The sequence below is a fragment of the Numenius arquata genome, chromosome 8 (genome assembly GCF_964106895.1).
Source record: "Numenius arquata chromosome 8, bNumArq3.hap1.1, whole genome shotgun sequence".
Taxonomy (NCBI): Eukaryota; Metazoa; Chordata; class Aves; order Charadriiformes; family Scolopacidae; genus Numenius; species Numenius arquata.
In genome coordinates this window covers 3150910-3168092 of record NC_133583.1, presented here as the reverse complement: position 1 = coordinate 3168092, position 17183 = coordinate 3150910, and the positions used below count along the sequence as shown (strand labels likewise).

Genomic DNA, 17183 nt, shown 5'->3' with positions numbered 1-17183 from the left:
CTGAACAAATTGTCTTCACCCCTACCCCCCACAACAAGGAAGACTACCATGAGAAACAGAAATAGTTTGGGTTTACTTTGCAATCATTTGATTCTGAAAGTATGAAATAAAAGAAAAATAATTTGGGGTCTTCGGTCAATATTGGGAGATGTGTAACTTTTCTGATCAGAGAGTTGAAACTGTAAGATACGAGTTATTTATTTTTCTACAGCATCTTGCTCAATGACTAAAGAACCCTGGAAGAACAAAAATATAAATAAAAAAAAAGTATGAATTTAAGCTCTAGACAGGGCTAAGGACTGAAACACACACTCATCTTTAGGTATTTGAATAATCCCACCAAAAGCAAACAGCAAAGCCCTGCCATTTCTGGAATGTAGCTGAGTGACAGCTCCTTTCACTGGGCTCACTTCATATTTTCTGAGATTTTTATCTGTGTCCACTAGTTACGGATCACTCATGAAATACCTGGAGTCTACTCTAAGTTCACATATAGTCTGCAAAGTTTAACAGAATGAAAAAGTTATGGAAATTGATACTTTTTATGTGATTTACTGCGGTTTATGGTCTGTTATGTCGCTTATAACATCACATATAATGTTCAGGCAACTTTAATATTTTGTCTTCAAACCACTAGCTCATCTCAGCTGGTTTACTAGCCTGACTTACTTTATATCCTAACCTGAGAGGATGTATTTTTTCTTTCTAGTATGCCCACGTTATCTCCTTTATAACATGAGATATTCTTAAAATGAGATGTGTCTACCCAAACAGCTATTGTGGTATAAAACAAATCAATCTTTTTTGACTGCTACTTTGAATTTTACTCCAATTCTCTTGAAGGCTATTCCTCACAGACACTGCTCGTGAAAACACACTTACAGCTGGGCTCACTTTCTGAGTTTCCAAAGGATGTACAGTGTAAATCAGGCTAAGGGACACACAGGAACCGACATGCTGATTTATATATGGAAAATATAGTCATTACCAGATGCCACCCTTAAAAAGGTCAAAAATGCTTAGATATAAAACATTTTCATTTGTTCATCACTCTCTAGAGTTTTGCCAGATATTCTTTAATTTTGTCACATGCCAAGGTTGGGGTGACTGAGGTTTCTGGACTTCTGATGTCAGAATTAAGGTGAAATGACACCAGGAGAGTCCAAACAACGATTAACATTTATTAAGCAAGCTAACTTTGCTGAAGGAGAAGTAAACCTATGAGGGCGAGCCTTGCATCGCGTCATTAAGCCGCCATTTTAAGAACGAGTTAGTTAAGAAAGAGGAAGAGAAGAGAAAAGGGGCGGGGGGAAGGAGAGAAATATCTCACCTCTCCCAGATCTAGCTGTGGTCACAAAATGGCGGTTCGGATCTTGGGGGTGCCGTGGGTCGGCCCCTCCCCTGAGTTTAGACAGCAAGCCGGTCTCCTCCCCCAGCCCGCCTTCTCGCCCCTCAGGGAAATTTAGTGTCATACGCGGTTCTTTCTGGAACGTTCCGGAACACGGCAGGGGCTGGGGGTTGGTGGCCACCCCGGAGCGCTGGGTGATAGCTGTCCAGCGAGGACTAGCGGCCCTACAAGGTGAGGAAGCCGGCCCAGAAAAGCGCTGCCTCCCTGAGGCCTCCGGTTTCTCTCCTGGAGCGGGGTCGGCGCCGGGGCCTGGCCGCGCCCTGGGCCTCAGGGCCGCGCTAAGGCTGCACTAGGCCGCGGGCGGCCGGGCTAGACGGCACTAGGCCGCGGGGTGGGGGGGGGGCGGGTCGAGCCGTTCCACTCCTCACACCGCAGAGTGTGCGCCATTTCGGCACCTTTTCAGCCACGGTTTGAGGCAGTTTCTTGTAGTTTGGGTCTCCACAGCTTTAGATCGACTGAAGCAGAAAAGCCTGACCACGTTCATCAGTGAAAAACAATTCTACTCCGAGAAAGATGGCCTTGTTAACTTTTCTGGCTTAGTTAAAAATAGTTCAGGTATGAAATGAAGATAAAAAATCAATTACGTTATTTTTGAAAATTAAATATTATATTCTCATTACACCAGATAAAAATTACTCATAAAATTCCAGGATTAGGATTCTCAGACAGACAGCAAGTGTCACAAAAAGATGGAAGCTGACAACAATGCCGATCTGGCTTTTTTTTAAAATTTGGAGGAAATGGATTGAAGTGGTTGGAAAGTAGAAAGGGAGATGAATATGCGTACAGCTGGTGGCAGAGGCAGATGATGTGATTTTTGACGTGCACCCTGTGTGGTTGCTCATGGCCCTGGCCGGGGTGAAGCTTGGGGAGGTTCCTGGGGGTACACACTGTGTTAATTAATGCATCAGGACAGCCGAGCATCCCTGGCGATGCAGGAGGAGACTCTGCTGGTGTCAGCAGAGCAAGACCTATTCGTAGCAGCTGAGAAAATCCTCTAGGAGTTACAGGGCTATAGAACAAGAGGGTTGTACTTTGGCAGCCTGGGGACTGAAGTGATGCCAGGAGGTGCCTTTGGGAAGTAGGCTGTATCTTCCTTCTCCCATTACCAACCAGCAGATAAAATACGTGAATAAAATCAGACATGATGACAGCCAACATTTATGTTGCTTCCAGAATACAACTGTGAAGCAACTAGGTTTTTGGGTTTAATACCTCTTTTCCCAGCTGTGTAACTGTACTGCAAACTTTATAAGTTTCTTGGACTCGCATAAGACATCTGAGAACTGGAGGGTGGTCCAGACACTAAGATTTATTCAAGGATGTGGGGTCATTTATTTGTTCCGTCACCAGTATTCAGTTATAGGCATGAAAAAAATCACTTAATCTCCATGAAAATTCTCCTTGCAGACATGTGTGTGAGATCTCAAGGAAGCAAATGGGTCTCGCCGCAGCCCACGTGTCTGTTGTCTCCGTGTGTTTATATGCAGTAATTAGACCCTGTGGGTCACCAGGAGGATACAAGTTTTAGTGAAAATGATGAATAATCAACCTCTATTTTATGCTACTTCTGTTTTAAAAGGCCTCAAAGCTCATTGACAGGGAAAAAAAAAAACCAAAAAAACAAAGCCAAACCAAACCCTGAAACCAGGCCACCTAGAGTATACAAGAGTTATATATCAAAGGATGTGAAGGGTTAAAGGAGAAGGAACTGACATTCCCTTAGGCTAAGATGTGGCCTTTTGGACCCCATCACCAGAAAGGGTGGCCAGATGGCAGAGGAAAGGAAAGATCCACCATGATGTACTTCCTGATCTAGAAGCTATTTGCTGGCCTGCTAGAGGTCCTCCCTCTCCCATGGTGTGTGCTTTCATGGACTGGTGCAAAACATCTCTGCTGCCAGAGCTTGGCTGCAGTGGATGAGCTGCTTGTCCTTCAAAGGGTGCTGTGGGGCTGACAAGCCGCCAGTCGAGCAGGGAGGTAGAAGCGCCAAACACAGAAACCCACAACTTCATTCTTTCCTGTTTACAGACACATCTAAAGCACAAGTATGAGGTAGATGAGGGAGATTTAATAGATGGCCATATAGCTTCCATAGGAAATATGCAAAGAAGCTAGTCTTCACTTTCACTTGCAAAATAAATCACCAGCACCTGGGATATGTGATTTTATTATCAATCAGGCTTGAAATATTTCCTCCTTAATAGCCAAGTGTCTGGAGGTGGATTATCTGCTGAATGTAATAGCAGACCTTAACTTTTGACCGAAAGCAAAGGACACTTTTATTTGTAAGGACACGCTAAAGATCTCTAATCTTAAACTATTGTTTTTCTTTCACAGGGGAAGAAACCCTCCATGGCCCTATTTTTATCCAAGAGCCACATGATATCACTTATTCCATGGGCTCACCAAATCCAGAAATCCTACTGAACTGTACAGCGAAAGGATACCCACTCCCATACTACAGGTGAAGTCAACTTTGGAAAAGTATTGTCTCACTGTAAATCTTTTAACTGTGTTTTAATCAGTAGTACACCATAATATATATACCTCAAAATGTGTCAAGCACCCATGGCCAGAGTATACATCGGCGTAGTAAATTTGAGGGATGAAGGAAAAGTACTTTTGTTAGTCTAGTACTAAGAAAACTAATACAGGAAAAGAAAGCACATCATTGAAAATTGTCCCCAAAGTATTTTAAAACATACAAAAATTACTTCTGAATCCACAGAACAGCTTTGAAAAATGGAAATGCTGCTGTATTTGATAAAACTTTCTGTACATCAATAAATGCATCGAAAGCAAGAGAGCAACATCAGTGCCCATTTCTAATTCTAACATTTCATGTATATATTTATAGTGTTTATTTAGAGAAAAGCAAGGCACAGCTCTGATATCTAGCTTACAATACTCTGTAGACTCACTTAATAAAACCCTGGTACATAGGATTGTTTGTTTATTCGATAACTATGGACTCATCTTTCAAAATGTAGCTTGTTGCACCAAGGATCTGGAAACCTGAGTCTAATAAGAGGAAAAGCTGGAGATCTGGAAAAAAAAAAGTGACAGTGTACTTTCTTCAGAAAATAATGGGGAAAATAATGGTCTGGGAAAAAGAAAATAAAAAAAAGGAAAAAGAAAACACTCATGCAAGACATGAAAGAAAGTTGTGTCCTACCAAATCCTTTGACCGTATTTATTCAATAGCTTTTAATTGTTCATACAACAGTTTCCTCTGTAAAGTACCACGACTAGTTATCAACTTGGCTTTTGTACTTCATGTATTAGTTTGTTTCCAAAGACTGTGCTATTAAAGGAATATTTTATCTCCTTATCTACCTTCTAAAATATATTTTACCTTTTTAAAAGTACATTCTGCCTTCTTAAAGTACATCAACTTCTCTTCCTCTGAGTAGAAATCCTCACTCATTTCCCATCCCATTTGGTCTTCCCATTTTCAACATGAACACCCACTGGTTCATGTCATGAATTTCAAGTCTTTCCGGTTCATCCATCTATCTGCTTCATATCAATTTATACAGGCAGGTTCCTCAGAGACCTATAAAAATTGCTGACTCTTGTATTCCAACCGTGGACTCTTCACATGGACAGATAGTAGAGAGATCAGGTTGCATTAGGCGGGAGAGCTATGAAGTCTCCTCCCATCATATATCTGATATTCATATTTTCTCTTTTTTTCTACCCATCCATTAATTAGATTCATTATTTTCTCTGCACTATAAGGACATTTTGCAAATCCTCAATTACTCCAGTAAGACCAGATCAACATCTGGGGATGGCTCCGGAACCATCTAGGTCAATTAGAAGTTATCAGACTATCACTGCTGCTATTACAACCCAGGAGCTTCTCGCCATGACTTGAAAGGAATGGGAAGTCTTCAGCACTTCTCTTTGATTTTACTAGAGCTAATGCCAGTTCTATCAGATAAGGATTGAGCCCATATATTTAAAGTTCCAACAATTTTAGATAAATCAAGCACAGTATGAAATTTTAATCATATCCTTTGTTGAGTGATGGAAAAGAACTGCAAGGACTGTTGCAAGGTTTTTCTTCGATTCAGAAATACAGAACCACTACAACAGGAATAAAGTATTTGTATTCTGCGAAGATCTCTAGTATTTCACCATTTTTATAAGCTTTATGCGCTTCTGTGTTCTTTGAACATTTTTAGCTAGATCAATATATTTTCAGTGTGAAAACATGATTGAAATTCATTTTCCACAATTTTTTTATGAGCCAAGGCTGAACCCTAAAGATTGATTGCATAATTTGAAGTTGCATTGTAACACATATTACTCACATATTCATGTTCATTAATAAATTCTACTCCTCCTCATCTGTATTTGCTTGGAGATGGAGCCTATTTGAATAGCAAATCACAAGTATTGATTAACAGTATAAATAAGAGGAAATCGTCCTATATTACAAGTTTTATCCTTATATCAGTGATTTGACTGCAGTGTAATTTAGAATGAAGTTCCCAATAAGACCAGTATCAAAGATTTAACGTAACCCAGTGGCTTGGAAGAATATTGGTATATAGGTATATTTGAATGTTGGGATAAATTGGAAACAATTAAGAGAACAAGAGAGAATGGATAACCTCTTGCTCAAGATGGGAAGGGAGGGAAGGTCCCACCTATATATATGTTCCCAAAGTCTTTAACTTAATGAATAATTTATTTGGAACATTTTATAACTGGTGTCCTATAAAAAGCTAGATTTTTAAGCAAATGGAATATGATCATTTTTTTCTATGAATTCATAAAACACACAGTTGGTTTTTTTAAAGTTTAGACATATCAGTATGATTTGAGAAGTCTTACATTCTTAGGAAATTACTGAATTCAGCATCAGAATATCATAACATATTTTTTAAAAAGTTTAGATTTCTTTGACAATTGGTCCAGGATGCATTTCTTATAACCGATGAAAAGTATTTTGCAATGGTTGCATGAAGAAGTTCACAAAAATATGTCAGTGATCCCTGCCTTAATGGGCTTATATTAACATTTTCTTAAAATAATTCTTCAAAGATTTCTGTGTATTAGGCAGTATACTGCAGAATACACAAAGTCATTAAATTACTATCACATGAATTCATTAATTCGCTTCCTTCAGTGATGTAAACATATTAATTAGGAAAAAGCCCACACCAGGAGATGAACCCCTGATCTATATGCAAAGTTTAATAATCATTGTACCACGGTGATTAGAATGATTATGGGGATACTGTGAAGAATTCATTTGCAGCGACTAAGCCAGCAACTTTGCATTTGTTTTGAAAAACAATTATATAGCTTAATTGGGAGCCATGTAATGATGACAGCAGTTATTTCAGTGATTGATTCCAAAAATAAAGAGAACTGGCAAACTAAATACTAGAATATCCTATATTAGAAAATTGAAAGGTTTAGACAACGTACTGTATGTAAACCCTGAAATATGGCAAAATCCTACCACTGATACAGACTAATGCTTCATAGAAGAGGCTTGTGGATGAACACCAGGTAAGATTTTGCTCATTTTGGGGGGGAAAAAAAGCCCCAAACCCCCAAAACAGCAGTAAAAACCTAGACCAACTAAAGCAAAATGCAAGAGAGGAAAAGAGCCCAGGTATAGAAAGGTCAAAAATCAGCAACTGGAAGGAAGAATAACTGATTAGTCCACTGTTACCTCTAAATTTCTTCATGTTGGTGCAGTCATGAAAGAGGAAGCAGACTGGCAGACCCAGATAAATTATTTAACATTACTAGAATTTGTTCATAGTATTCAATTGATTTCATATTTTAATCAGTCATTACTCATCTTTAAAAACAACAAATGCCCACTTAAAAGGTCAGGATCTTTGCTTCCTCTGTATGTATTTGTCAAGATCTCCCTTGGAACTCAGAATTGCATTTCACAGCACAGTTTGAAAGTCTTCCTGCAAAAGAAGAACTACCTATGCAGTCTGGTCCTGGAGAGAAAGGTCTGGGGGTGTTAGAGTCAAGCTTCGGGCTCTGTATCCAGGTCATATCTTCCAGGAAATACAGTTATGGTGCAAGTTTGCTTCAGTTTGTTAACACTGAAAACTCCCATCACTGCCAGCGGTGCAAATAAGAAGAAACAGAAAATTTTGATGCTGTGATCCTTCAGATAGTTAACAGGGAGACGATTGCCCTTGTTTCAAGGACTGTCTCAAAGCCTTCTGCAAACCCAACGTGAGCCATTAGCAACTCTTGTGTGGTCTTTGCATCCTATGGAGGGCTGGGCATCGCGCCCACATAGGTTAGCAGAAATGATACAGGCTGAAGAGATGGTCATGGTGTAAAATTAGAAGAAATACGCGATTACTGAAAGCCTTAAGTGTGACATAAACAAGCCCAAAGGTTGCAGACATCAGTGACTGAGGTCCTTTACCCTTCCTTTGGGCCTCATGTGGACAGCGAAATTTCAACCCTTATGCGACTAATGCTAAAGCCATGAGATTTCCCTTCTTAAAGCAGATAATATTTATTTCCTTTGAAATACAATTTTTTTTTTGCCATGTGTAAATAGCAGTGTAACGTTGCAGAAAGAATCCCTCTTCCGCTTTGTGGACTAACAGGGACAAATCATGGTTTGAATAGCAGCATTCTCATCATTCAATTATCAGTCTCGAACTTGCTGTGTATAAACTTCTCTCCCTGCTTTCTTCTGTCCTCTGAAGAGTAATCCTTCCTGATTTATATCTCCAAATCATTTTTGTAACCAGATTTATGGCATCATTTTCAAGGACTGTAAAGCACATTCAGGTTCCATTTATATTATAAAAAAACAAGGTAGCTGCAGTCGAGGTGCATGCCATACTCCGGATTGGATGGATAACTCAGTTTGTATGAATAAGTTATAATTACTTTTTGTAGGCATTTGGATGAACAGTGGTGACTAGCATAAAAGCAGTAAAGATTTTTCAAAGAACAGAATTATTGATATCATTAAGATTGATATAAGAAGCAGTCTTGTGTAAAAATGATATAATTTTGTGATATTTAACTACATTTTTATCATTACAGGTATGCTACAGCACACTATTTAAGATAAATATGAATAGGCTCTGTAAATTATAAGCATAATTTGATTTTTTTCCCCTCAAAGGTGGAAGCAAAATGGCACAGATATTGATCTTACCATGAGTTATCACTACAGGTTGGTTGGAGGCAGCTTGGCAATCAATAACCCACATAAAAAACAGGATATTGGAACATACCAGTGTTTGGCCACAAATTCATTTGGAACAATCCTGAGCAGGAAGGCAAAGCTTCAATTTGCATGTAAGTTGGGAAGATCATATTTATTAGACCATTATTTTCCGATTAATTCTGCACATGAACTGTAATTTATTGGATAATTAAAGTATCATCGATGATTCTGTTCAAAAGGTTTGGCTTACTTCAGCAGTGCTTAGTCTTAAAAAAAATCATTCCTAGTAAATATTAATAACAAAACCAGACATCTGATGGCTGCTAGCCCTTAGGAACAAGAATAACTTTCAGAAAATTGAAAGGTCAGGGAAGATGAGTGCAATTATTTTCACTTAATAAAGGTGTTTTCACTTTTTAAGACAGTGCTTTCTTTGCTGTATTGCAGGTGGTTACAATTGAGGGGGGGAATGTTGCAGAAAGTTAGGCTTTCTATTTTCTATAGCATAATGAGGTCTAACTGGGTCATAAAAATGTTGTACCCCTAATTGGCACACTGACATTTTGTTAGATTAACAGAGTAAAGAACACTTTTTCCTTACAGAGTGTGTAAAATGATGAGCTCTGAAATGTTTCATATTTCAGCTCCATTGGGTAGAGCATGTACGCTGCCTTGAGACAATTTAAAATTCATTTTAGGCTTGCTCCCCATTTCACTTCTTCACAACTTCGCAATCTTTTTCACAACGTTTATATGTGGTGACTGAGTTCTGTTAATGCCCTGGGGGGGAAACAACAACAACAAGAACAAACCCCCAGATATTACCTCCATCCCTTTTTCGTCAGTATAAAGGTCTGAGCTGTCTGTTGCTGGGAGAAAGCAATTGTTTTCAAACCTCATTAATAAAACATGTGTCTAAAGCCAACCTTGTGTCGCTATTTCAGACACCAGCAAACGTATTAATTATTAATCTTGTTCCATTTCTCATAGCAAATCTCATGTCGCAGGGGTTATACAAAGGAGACATTAGAGGTCATGATGGTTCACAGACTCTCTTTTAGGAGAGCTGATCAAACAGTGTATCGCTAGTACCTCATTTAATAATGTTTTACCCTGAATTTGTCAAAGAGCTTTTGATTCCCAAGAGCTGGTCAAATGGAAACAGAAATTTTGATTCATTATTTTCCCACTTTTTCTGCAACGTCTTTGCAAGTCAGCCTTCCTATATGGGAAATTATTTCAGGACCTGGAGATGAAAATTCTTTAGTGACAGAACAAATCCCTTTTTAGAAAGAAGCAAGAAGAGGTGGACTCCTCAAATTTGTCTGTGGGATTCATCATCCCCAAGAAACTAGGATAGGCCAGGAATGGAGCTGGGAAAAGACCTAAAGAAAAGGAATACCCTCAAAGGCACAAAGAAAGAGAGATAAAAAATAAAGAGTGAGGGGAAGAAGGAAAAACAAGAATATCTGTGGCAAAAAGAAAGCTCCAGTGATTTTTCAGCATGTCCTATTACTCGATGATTTCATCTTTTCTGGAGAATTCTACCCCTGATTCAAATTCCTGGAAGCACTTTGGTTTCCTGCTTGCTGCTCCCCCAGCCCATAATGAATCCCACCAACTTGGTGCACCAGCTCTGGGGATAATACACAGCTCTTCTCACCAGTGCTCCTTCAAATAATGTTTAATTGCACTCCCTTCCTATGGTTTTCTGTGTTCACTTTTACCTGTTGCCATTTCATAACCAAAGGTAGCTGTGGAAAATTATCTTGTTTTAACTCTTTGCAAGGAGAAGGGTAAGAATCAAAGAAGGGAAAGAAAGTTTATGGGAAAGTCTCACTGGTAAGGAAGGGAGAGGAGAAAAGTCCTTTCTCAGGATGCTGGTCTGTTTGTCCCTACCTTCACAAACACATCCTTGATGGTCCTCAGGGCAATAAAAGGTGCTGGTTGGCACAGAAGTGTCCCATCTTCAAGCTCTTGGTGGAAATGTGATCCTTTGGAAGTGTTCCCTAGTAGAAAAGAGAACCTTACACCACAGTGCCCAGTTTTCTTTATGAGACTGAGCTTACAAAGGATCTAAACATGGGTACACACCTTCCAGCCAAGAGCATCATATTCCCTCGCTCCTTTTGTGGCTACAGAGCAGGGGTCTGGCCTCAGATACACAAACCTGGAAGAAATCAGGTGTGATTTCTGGCCTGTCTGAGGCAAAGCACATCTCAATGAGATGCAGCTGATCCCACTTAGTAGCTGGGGGACCTGTTTGCCAGAAAACGGACTGATGGCATTAAGTATTTTCAGCTGTTAAGTGCCACATCTTTAATACTCCGTGCTGGTGAAGCATTCCCTCTGAAGCACTTAACTCAGTAATAGCTCAAAGTCTCATGCCAATATACGACAATGAAAATGGGCTAAATATCAAGCAGTTCCTTTATTTAGGCTTCCTACCCCAGCAAGACACTTCCCAAAGTTACTGCAGGGAGCAGGTCACAACAAAGTCAGGTCTTGTTTGTCCCTAGCAGCAGACAAGCTCACAGCTTCCATCCTGCTTTAATCCTCCAGTTCTTCATAGCAACCATAGAACAGTAGAGATATCCCATATTCAGTGAGCACACTGCTTTTTCGTTGGCGGTGACAGGCATTTAAATCCTTTCCCATAGAAAAGAGAGAGGACAGACACATTCAAGGTTGTCATTTACGTTGGCAAACACAAACATATAGGGAGATGCTTCAGTTTAGTGGCATCGCTGTGAAACTAGGAGTTTTAACTTGTCTTACAATAGAAAAAAAAGCACAGTACATGGGAAATGTTATAATGACCTGATGAGAATAGTGGAACAAATTACCTTGAAACAGCTATTTTGCAGTTAACATTTTCTTACTTCTTATTTTCATGTTGCTATCCAATTTACTTCTTTGTTTCAACTGATACTTCAGGCTATATCTTAAAATCCAGGCAGGCAGGCGTGTTGATATTATGACACTTCCATTCAATACCTAACAAATTGGAACTCTTCCCTGAACTGGACTTCCTGGCACATTATTGCAATCACTGTGATAAATAATTGAATCAAGCCTATTATCCAAGTAACAGGGTTTATGCATATTTGTCTTTTTACTACAAGGTAACTAACTCTTGAGTTTGAATTAATGATACGTCTGGAAATCTATTGTACATCTCAATATGTGAAGAATACTTTTTCCTCTGTTCAAGATAGTGAGCCCTCTGAGTAGCAAAATAAATGCAATATGAGATTAGAAATATGTCTTCAGATTCAGCTGGAGTTTCATGCTTATCCTCTATTAAAAACAGAGCTGTCAAATGAAAGCTGCGGGAGGAATATTGTACAGAAGGAAGCGGCATAGATTATTAAAGCTACAAGCTGAAAATGAGAGACAGCATCAGCGAGAGAGAGCAGAGCAAGAGCACATAAATGTGGTAGCGGGATACATGGGATGGCAGTCCCCTGTTACTCTTACTTCCTGGCAAAGGTTTGTTTTGTCATAAATAAAGTTGAAAGCTCCTTATAAATCCTGCGCGTCTCTTGCTACCCAGCAAGCAGTACATTTTGAGAAGCCAGCATGTGTTTTGCAAGAGCTGGAGCTCTGGATCTTCAGTCCGGTTAGAAAGCGTTGGTGTCAGATCCCAGCTCGTGTAGCCAGAGCCTGCCTCAGCCACAGGGCTCCTCATGCAGATTTTTGTTTGGAGCTTTGCTCCTGAGTTACAACCTGCCACCCACCGTGTACTTCCCTGCCTCTGAGGTCAGCATCGACATCCAACACGAGGTCACCAGTCATGCTTCAGCTCTACATATCACAGAATCACAGAATTGTAGGGGTTGGAAGGGACCTCTGGAGATCATCTAGTCCCCTGCCAGAGCAGGGTCACACAGAGCAGGTTGCACAGGAACGTGTCCAGGCGGATTTTGAATGTCTCCAGAGAAGGAGACTTCACCACCTCTCGGGGCAGCCTGTTCCAGGGCTCTGCCACCCTCAAAGTAAAGAAGTTTTTCCTCATGTTGAGACAGAACTATCTGTGTGCCAGGTTGTGTCCATTGCCCCCTGTCCTGTCTATGTAAAGGGAAGGTCAAAGACAGCGCCATGGGAAGCTCATGAACCACACAATACTCAGCTTGAAGAAAGAGATGGGGACACGGGAGGTTTTCCTTCTGGTTTTACACGAGTTTCCAAACTGAAATGAAGATGCTTCTGCACAAGCTTCTTGGATGTCACAGATTTTGCATCTCCTCCCTGCACATCGGAGCAGACACCGTGGATGAAGCAGCTGCCCCAGCTCTGCCACCAGCAGAGCCACCTCCCAAGGACACCGCAGAGCCCAACCAAGCACAACCACAGCAGCTATTGCTCCTGAGCCAGAGCCAGAAGTAGCAGGACCCCAGTCACGTTCAAAACTCAGAAAAAAGCATCCAGGTTTAAAGAAGTATTTTGATCAGTAAAAGTGGAGTTTCTCCTATTCTGTGGTGCCAAGATGCATTCACATGCATATTAATGAAGTGATTTGCAAAAATCTGCTTTTATTAATGAAGAGCATCTCAATTGCATTTCATGCCTTAAAAAAGACAAACAAAAAACCTGTTACGGAGAACTGCTTAAATATGGCTTCAAACAGAACTCTATCCCAAGGCACACAGGAGATTTGTTTTAATTATTTCATCAGTTTTAAGTAAAAGTAACTGTGTGCAAACAACGGGTCTTAAGGGAAATCACCAGAACCAGCAGCAGTAACACAGTCTGCCCAGGCTTTTTACTAATTCTTTTAATTCTCATACACGTCTGTAACGGAGACATTAACAGGTACATAGGAGAAACAAGAAGTACAATTAAACCAACTGGAAAAAAGAAGTGTTCTACCATGAAAAAGAATCAAGCGTGAACCTAATTCATAGCTATTCAGGGCTTAAACCCATAAAATTCAATATTAATTGAAAATATTTCGTAGCCTGGGGATCTTAAATGAGATTCTCAGCCAAATTGTTCTGCCATGATAGACAATCATGATGATTGCGGCTTCCTCAGACCTCAGGCCCCTGTTACTAATCATGAATTCTGAGAAACAATGACAATAATTTAAATTCATGACTAGGATTAGCCATTTTGTCCTGAACCGCACAGGAGGGCACAGAGTGGAGACATCAGACCACATACTTAAAAGTTTCCCCAGACCAAGGAAGGAATTTTCTTTGGCATTTTTGGGCTGCTACCATATTCTTACGTTTTTCAAAGGGGTGCTCAGGAGTTTTGCTTGGTGCTTATTCTCGATAGCCTTTTTCTAAAGACACACATCCTCCCTCCTTCCCGAGGTGCTCAGAGCAGCGTGGATGAGAGCGACGGTGCTGGAGCACTTGGAATCAAAATCTCAGCTCCCAAGTGCTCTCACGTGCTTTTTTGTCAGACAGGCAGGACCCAGTTTTGCTGAAATAACAAATTAGAGAGGCAATAATTCTTTCCTGGACAGAGTTTTCCCATTCTGAAACATAAAATAGCAGCCCATCATTAGCATTTAACCATTTCAGGGGGAATACGTTCAAAGCAATGGAGTCTGTTTAGTTTTTGCTAGATCCTGGCAGTCTGGGCATTTGCGAAGCCCTGCCAGAGTGACTGACTGAGATGCTCAGCTCGCATGAAAGCCTGCTTTTCAGCTGATTACTTCATCACGTTATTTACCTTTGACTGCCCACAAATTACACAAACATTGCAAAGCAATACAGCATGCCTCAAAATGTCATAACCCTTTTTCCTTCTAGTATATGCTTTGAAACAGAAAATGGAAAAATCAATACGCTTAGATCAGACAGTCTGAATTTGCAAAGTCTGGACATGCATGAATTTTAGTCTAAATGGCACATACCCTCCTGGATTGGCTGTATTGTACAGAAATCCCTCTGAACAATCGTTTTTAATTAAAAGGTGTGCTGGATGTTGTAACTACCACCTCGAGTAAAGCTCTCTGGGTCTTTAAACTGATGGTTAATTCATCCCCGCACGCGACAGCTGGCACGTACTGATGGGGCCAGCGAGCAGCTATTTTGAAAGAATAAACACTGCGACTTCTTTCTTTTCCAAAAGGAGGTATATGTTTCTCAGTTAGGCGTTTCTGTACAGACTCGGGGATGGCCAACCGATAACTGAAGAGCAAACAGGAGGAAAAGCTCAACGTTCACTGATCACCATCAAAGATATATCCCCCAAAGTTTTCCTTCATTTACTACATTCCCTAATCCTCTATAGGGACACTTCAGGTAAAGTCATGGACTTGTCTCTATGCACATCATCTTAAAACCTACACACGCAAATGAATGCATTTGTTTGAAAGGGCTTCCTTGTGTATAATGCAGAAACACACCTCAGCTTGCAGATATGTGGAGAATCAGATCTAAACTGGTGTCTTTTCCAGCCCTCCTGATGATTCTGGCAGCATCTCACAATCTCCATCTTCCCATGAGCAGGTGAGAAGAGGATGCAACCTGCCATGGCAATGCTCCCTGCCGTTTGATCCTGGCTAGAGGATGGAAATACTGCTGCCATCTCTCCTTGTGTCACTAAATAAGGCTTACAGCTCAAAATTGCCTTTTGGACTTTTAACCACAGTTAAAAGAATCCAATATAACTGCAGCAGCAGCACCTGCCTCTCCCTGTGTATGGATCGGTGGAGTGCAAGCTTCTGAACAGAATGAGTTAACAGTAAATATATCAAGAATTCGGTTTATTACTTGGAAATAAAGCCCACATTTTGTCAAAACTCTGCCTGGAGTGAAAAGCAACTGAACTTCCATTTATCAGCTCTGATTGCTATGGACACTTTGTGCCAATGCTCCAGCACTCTCTGCAGCAGTTCACCGTGGTGGGAGTCTACATCAAGGTCTTTGCTTAATGGATGCTCTCCATGGAGCAGACCCAGCAGCCTCAGGCATCTTTTCTTTTCTTTTTACATTTCTTGACAATGCTTCCACACAAAATTAGGAAAAACATGGTGAGAAACTGATAAGCATCGCTGTAAGGGCTCCGTACGCTGCTCCAGCTGCTCTGAAATGGGGCACTGTTTCCTTCAAGACTACTTTGAGCGGAGTATTTGCAGGGAACAGACTATAAACGATAGCTTATTCACTCAAAGACCAAAAATGCTGCAAGACCTCACCACATTTAGATCATCTCTCTGTATCTCTTTTGAGCTTTCCAGTATTTATCTCTTTGCAGACATTTGTGTACACACTGGCTCTCACGAGGCTTAAGGAAAAGCAGGAGCCATCGACCACCCTTCGACAGCGATGAAGCAGGAAGCCTGGAAGGGTTTCACCTGCTTGGTGACAGGACAAGGCAGGGATTTCTGTATTGAATATATTTCTATATTTTAAAATAGCATTTCTATTTTAAAGCTCAGATACTAAAAGAATAGATTATGGAAATATCCAGAATTCCTGAAGATGGGAAGAACAGCTTGAAATATTAAACAAAGAAGATACGGGTCTACATAATAAAAGGGGTTGCTCTCTCCATCATTCCCTAAAGGTTTGAGCCAGGTCTGGGTTCTCAAAGCCCATCTAATGCCCATTGACACCACTGCTTGTAAGGGCAGTCACAAGCTCCTCTCTCTTGTTCAACACAGGAACCGGAGCTGGTGGTAGCAACATTCGTCTTTTATTTCATATCCTAGCAGACCATGCAACAGCAGAAACCCAAGCTGCCTTTTTTTTTTTTTTCTCTCAAATGGTTTTAAACATCTCTCTCAGAGTATCTAACCACCGTCGTCAAGGCTGTGCTGTATCAGGACACTTTGTTAAAGCTGTTTTATTCCATTAGGTTTGCCTAATGGAATAGGTAGTTGCTTAAACTTTTATTATAAAAGGAGGCTCTCGCTCTTCTTGAACAGGAATTCTTTATCTAGGAAATGGAGACACACGTTACAGAGATGTTGGAAGGAGCGTTACAGGCAGGGAGGTAGTCAGATAAAGTAGTAATAGGGGATGTATAAGTATTTGAAGATTATCTTTTAGTTATATATTACTTACTATTCTGTAGGTCCTGTGAAAGTGCTTATCCTAAATCAGCCCATTGCAAGTTGTATTGGAAAAGCAATATATGTGATTGAGATATGGGAGGTAACAAAGCATCTGCAGGTCCCAGAGCTGCTAGAATCTGATTGATAAAATTTAATATTTCTAAAGAATAAAGGCAGTCTATGTTTGCAGTCTGGGTGATTTTCTTTTTATCTGCTCTACTTTCATTGCAGACAATATGACTTAGATTCCGATAAATTATTGAATGAAATATCCATGATGTCCACATGAGCTTCTTCGTTCTTTGGTATGACAAAAAATAAGAAGTTACAGGTGGAGGCTTGCAAGGAAAAAATGTACTGAAGTAAATGATGTGGAATAAATGACTGGCTTTTTGGAATAAAAATAATGAAATATATTGATTAGTTATTTTGCAGTGAAGGTTGATTATGTCTAATACAAAGCTTTTAAGGTACAAAATAAACTTCTCTATTGTGTAGCTTATGTTCAAGAAGGACAAACAGTCTGTGTCGTTGGTACCTTCCATGGGATGAAGGAACAAGGGCACAGGCAC

At 40.3% G+C, this 17183-nt stretch overlaps 1 protein-coding gene across 1 annotated transcript in view; it reads left to right on the top strand.

The window, feature by feature from the left end:
- The first annotated feature begins 514 nt into the window (after positions 1 to 514).
- The window catches only part of LOC141467562 (contactin-6-like), a 90122-nt gene continuing 73453 nt past the window's right edge, over positions 515 to 17183 (top strand). Inside the window, exons 1-3 of the mRNA XM_074152166.1 lie at positions 515 to 546; positions 3714 to 3875; positions 8550 to 8725. Of these exons, the coding sequence (XP_074008267.1) occupies positions 515 to 546; positions 3714 to 3875; positions 8550 to 8725 (370 nt within the window). The remainder of the gene's footprint in view (positions 547 to 3713; positions 3876 to 8549; positions 8726 to 17183) is intronic.